The 5,784-nt window shown below is 25.7% G+C and overlaps 1 protein-coding gene across 1 annotated transcript in view; it reads left to right on the top strand.

Annotated features, from left to right (window-relative positions):
* The window catches only part of LOC111621282 (bone morphogenetic protein 7-like), a 19,995-nt gene that overhangs the window by 3,494 nt on the left and 10,717 nt on the right, over positions 1 to 5,784 (top strand). Inside the window, exons 2-3 of the mRNA XM_023363368.1 lie at positions 856 to 892; positions 979 to 1,138. Of these exons, the coding sequence (XP_023219136.1) occupies positions 856 to 892; positions 979 to 1,138 (197 nt within the window). The remainder of the gene's footprint in view (positions 1 to 855; positions 893 to 978; positions 1,139 to 5,784) is intronic.

Raw genomic sequence — 5,784 nt, 5'->3', positions numbered from 1 at the left:
TATGTTAGTTTGTATGCAGCAGGTAATCTCCGAAACTACTCATCCGATTTCAAAAATTCTTTCACCAATATTTAGAATGGAACTTCAGGGTGAACATAGGCTGTATATTATTCCGTTAAACATGGGAGATGGACAGTTCTTTACGGTAAGCCTTACGGGGAAGGCTTACCGTAAAGGACTCTGCTTCTATTTATAGTATTTTAGATGCGGTTTCTTGCGTTTTTGATTGCGTTTTAATAGGGTACGTCAACAGAATGTACACTAAGAAGGGATTTTTCGAAAAATTTTCCCCCACGGGGGAAGTGTTATACATTTATAATAGATACATTTTGAGCCACAACAAGGCGTGGCGGGGTCTGCTAGTATTATATAATGTAATATATTTAAATGCTACATTAATTAATTTATAAAGACAATATTTTAGAGACTAGGACTTAGTTATATTTTCTCATTTTTGGTGTTATTTTTTTAGAAAATAGAAGGTTATTTTTATAAGAAAAGTAAATAAAATAGCAATAATATATTAAATAATAGTTGTAATTTTATATTATAAAATAATATGTAATAAATAATACACAAAATATTACACGGGTATACTTTTTTTATCTGTGGTTTTCTTTAGAAAACAGAAGTATTTTTATAAAATAAAAGAGCTAGTTTTAGAAGGTAGACGGTTAAATTTATTTAAAAAAAACAAAAAAAAAACAAAATAAATAATATAATCTTTTTTATAGATTATATTACTTTATAAATGCAGTAATTTAATGATAACCAGTTAGTTATACCTTTCTCATTTTGGCTTTTTAGAAAAAACGAAAGTTAGAAGAAAAATAAATAAAATAACAATTTTTATAGGTCTATAAATTGTATCAAAGTAGTAACAGTTATTAAAGTTTGTTATACTTTTACGTTAGGTTGAATACATATAAATCTAGCTAGACTTTGACAATATAATTAATGGGTTGTTTCTGTTGACAGGTTCGAGTATACCAAGTCATGTCTGCAGATAACAAATACAAGGAAACTGGTAACAAAATTTTGGACGTGAGAAGAATCAGTGCTCATTCTTATGGGTGGGAAGTCTTCTATGTGAAACCAGCTGTTTTAGATTGGTTGAAGGACGAAACACAAAATTTTGGTAAGGGGTTTTTCCCCTTATACGTTTTATTTAAATTAAAAGTAAAAATCCTAATAACAATATATTTTTTTCATTCATTAAATCGATAATATCGATTATCTCGAAAGTAAATAAAAGATATTTTATTGCGATTATTGTAAGAGATGTTCTAGGAAAACATTTTTCCTAACGTACTCTATATTGATCTTTTCCTAAACGATCTTGTCAATAAAAATTACAATTCTTATTGTAGTTTATATATAATATTTTATTTATTATATTAAATTATTTAAGGGATTTTATAAAATAATATATGTTATTTTAGGAAGTATTTTTAAGCCTATAAACGGTGTAAATTATAATGTATAATTTACTTTAATATATGTTTCATATGAATCTAAATTAACGCTTTATTAATTTTTTTGATTTGTTATTTAGTTATATTATTATTTCGATTTTTATACTAATTATATATCTTAGTTATGTTGAAAATGGATGCTGTATAGCAAGATTTAAATAGGGTTTATGTGAAAAATAAAATAATATTTTTCATGTTAGAATAATAAAAATATGCATAATTTTAACAATTAAATACTTACTTTATTAACTTAGGTTTTAATTACACACACTATTAAACTCTTAAAATTATCATCGAATGTTAAGTTACGAGGTATCCCTATGTTTGAAATACAAGAATATTCTATTCAACATTAGCATTAAAAGAGACAGAAATCAAATTTCTATAAACTTTATCATTATCTAAATTTCTTAATCTTTATTTCCTTTATTAAACTTTATTTCCTGTACAGGTACATCTAATAAAATTCTCGACGTGTGCCACAAATCGAATTTTACTTTCTCCATATCCTTGGATTGACAGAGATTATACGTGATTAATTTTCCAAGTTATTTAAATGAATAAACGAANAGGTGCACTGTAAATAATGTTGTTTATTGTGCTTTGAATTTTTTTTATTGATTTAACCTAAAATTATTTTTATAAAAAAAAAGTAAATCAAATCTTATAAAAATCTTTTTTCTTCTTTTTTAAACTCTGTTTTTATTTAATAAATATTTTTAATACATAAAAGATTTAAGTAAATTTTGATGTAACTTATAAAAATATCATTCCAACTCAAGTAAGTGAAAACAAGTTTTTTGAAAAAATGTTGAAAATAAAAAATAATGCATAAAAATTTAATATATTTTTAATTATTCTTTTTATTTTTATGGATGTTTGTTTTTTAAATATTTCTTATGAATTTAATATTCATTAGTCAAATTATTTTTTTTAAAAAAGTCTATGTTTTTGTTTTATAAACATTTTTAAAATATGAAAGATTAAAGGAAGCGTTGATATAGAGAACATTCTTCAACTCATATAAACAAAAACAAAGTTTTAAGAATATTGAAAATAAATAAATAATTAAAAATTTAAAGTTTATGAAGTAAAAAGATATTATTTTTTTACAACTAAACTTATATAATTTTTTATTATTTTTACTTTTATGAATTTAAAATTTATATCTTCAGTCTACATCCTGTTTATGTTAATATATAGGCTATAGGTTTCAGTTTACATGAAAGCTATAGTCTATATATTACTTCGTATCAAAGCAATATCACGCTGACTTTAATTAATTTAGTAATAATAATTAATAAACTATTTAATAAGCAAATTATGAAGCGATTAATTTCGTTGTTTATTAAATAATATGATTAGAATCGCGACTCTGTAAGCTGTTGGGGCGTAAGATTGATCTTAATACAGAACAAAAGGTCAACATTCAAGCTTATGATACGGGTGCCATTTAACACCAACACAAATTGCTAAGAAATTGAACAAACATCGTTTCATTATCTGTAAATTCGTGTACCACGAGGATCTTAGAAGTCAAAAGTCTACAACAGTGGGTGACTTCAAGGGACAAGCGTGCCATCATAAACATTTCACTTAAAGAAAACAAGCCATTTCAGAAAATCTCATGTGAAGACTCTCTAAATAGATGTTCTTCGAGGCGCCAGAGCTCGATGAATAACTGATGCCGATAGCCTGTCCGAAAACGTCAAATTTATCAAAATGTAGCATGCCTTAATGGCTCAAAGACACAAGTTAGCTAGCCTAGAATTTGCCTAGAAACATTTTTGAGTTATCTTCTGGCAAAAACTAATATTTATGGATACGAAAAACTTTTAACTTGACGGACAAAATTTTTACTAGGCCGATAAAAATTGGATAAAATGTCCAATACAAAGCATGTTTTTGAGGTTGATCACTGATGGTTTGGATTATTTCCGGTTATAGCGGAACGACAAACTTGGGGTCATTTCAGGTAATCGAATATCGCCTGAAGATAGCTGGTGCTCAATTGAAATTTTAAGAGAAAGTTGCGGGTTTTTTAATCGGACAATGCCAGGTTTCCAGTGTCTAGAGAAGAGTTCTTTGAGAATATAGATGTGACCCTGCTTGACAGGCGATCTGTTCACCGCATCTGAACAGTGTTGAGAACCTTTGGGATGATTTATATCATATTGTCTACGGTGCAGGTAAACAATATAATTCTATCCCCAAACTGACAACTCTGCATGGAAACAAATCTTCACGAAACGTATTCGAAAATTGATTGCGTCAATGCTTTAATCGATTGTTCAAAGTTGTGATGAAAAAAGGATTCTTGTGTGTAACCTCTAAGTGTGATAGACTATTATTTTCGGCCATTTCAGAACACATTATTGATATTTCTGTTTCCTGTGGCTAGAACGTGATCGTTTTTACATACAGTACAATTAATTATTAATCTTTCTTGCCGACTTTGGTGCAAGTTAAATAGAAATTTGTCGAAATATTAAATAAAGTCTAAGTGTGATATTACTGTATTTTGAGTAATATAAATTAGTTTTTTTTCACTATTTTGTATAAAAGTTCTAATACATATCAATTTTGTATTATCTTTTTACATAACAAATTAAATTTTGGTGCTTTTCTGTGTCTGTTCAGATAAAAGAAGTTTTCAGATACTTCACTTTTTATTGGAGCTGGATGCAACAAATTATTCATCAGATGGAATGAATGTTACATTCTTAGCGATTATAAATAATAAAACGTCAAAGCTCATAAATTATATATAATTTATGATATAAATTTACTAAACTTTTTATTATTGATCTTGTTTCCTTTAAGTTTTACGAATATTAATTAACTCCTTTCGTTATTTATATTCATTAAAACTTAAGTTTATTAAATATTGATATATGAAGATTAAATAAAAATGTTATTTATAATGCATAGTCAATGTAAAGTTATTATTTTCTAAGTTATTCCCAGTGCAGTGTGGCCTATTTAATCGAAACGACCTCAGTATTGTCTGTGTTGAAAACCGAGACAGAATTAATGAAGTGCGAATACTTTTCTCCTATCATATTCTTGTAAAAATAAATTTTAAATTATTTAAAGTAAAAAAATTAAAAACATTATACCAGTGGGATCTTCAATATCGGATACCTTTACCAAAATCTTTGAAAACTTTATTAGCCTAATCGTATACAGGGAGACCCAAAAGACAAGTTAACCATTGTAAAGAACAAAGTACTGTACTATATAATTCTAATACGTACAATTATTGTGTTAATTATTTTATGACAATAGTGTGGATATTTTGAACAATTTTGATAAAATTTGTTTAAAGAAATTGAATAAAATGGTCTTATCTTGATTATCCTTGTATGATCTTATACATAGGTTATATATATATAAGGGAGCACAAAAGTTAGCTAATTATTATAAAGACTAAATTGTTGTCTTATCTAATTACGTACTTATGCTTATTATCAGGTTTCCAATAATTTTATAAACGAAAAACATATTTTTTAAATTCAGTTTACGATTCATAATCACAAGTGTAGCCTACTTGGAGAAACACAAGCAAAACACGGTTAATAGGCATCTTACTTCCATATTCGTTCGCACTTGAATTAGATTAAAGAAATTTTATGTTAAAAAATAATATGTTATAATCAAACCTTTCAACAACGGCCACTGACGGGAACATAAAAAAAAAAAAAAAATGCCTTTGTTTGGAGATAGACGTAATTTGAAGGTTATTTCGTATTCCATTTTATTTTAAAAAATGTTTCCGAAAAAATGGCCGCTGCTTAGAAGTGACCGTTGTTGGAGGTTCGATTGTGTTATTATTTTAAATTATAAAAGCAAAATTTGCTAAGTTAATTTTTTAGAATTAGTTTTTTAGATTATTTATTAATGTTTTTGCGTTAATTTATTTATAAATGCTGTTGTTTTAATTTAAAATAAAAGCTTTATTATAAATTAAATATCAATAATTTATAAAAATTTTAAAACTATTTTAAACGATGTTAACGATATTTTTATATATAAAAATCCGTTCATTTCTATACTGGATAGTCTTAAAATATTATTTAAATGATTTATTTACATCTAACTTATTATTTTAAAATGTTTCTAAGAAATCTATTACTTTAAAAATTATTTCATTTATTATTTATTAATATTCTTCGATATTTAATAAACTTGTGGATATGGGATTAAATAAATGGATATTTTTTGAAACTAAATATATAAAACAGTTTTTATTTTTTTAAAGCTAATTTACAAATTAAAAAAAAAATACTTTTACGATTTTAATTAACTG

The sequence above is a fragment of the Centruroides sculpturatus genome, unplaced genomic scaffold, assembly GCF_000671375.1.
Source record: "Centruroides sculpturatus isolate CEXI.00-Female unplaced genomic scaffold, Cexi_2.0 scaffold86, whole genome shotgun sequence".
Taxonomy (NCBI): Eukaryota; Metazoa; Arthropoda; class Arachnida; order Scorpiones; family Buthidae; genus Centruroides; species Centruroides sculpturatus.
Note: the sequence above shows the minus strand (reverse complement) of the source record. Positions and strands in the feature narration are given on the sequence as shown.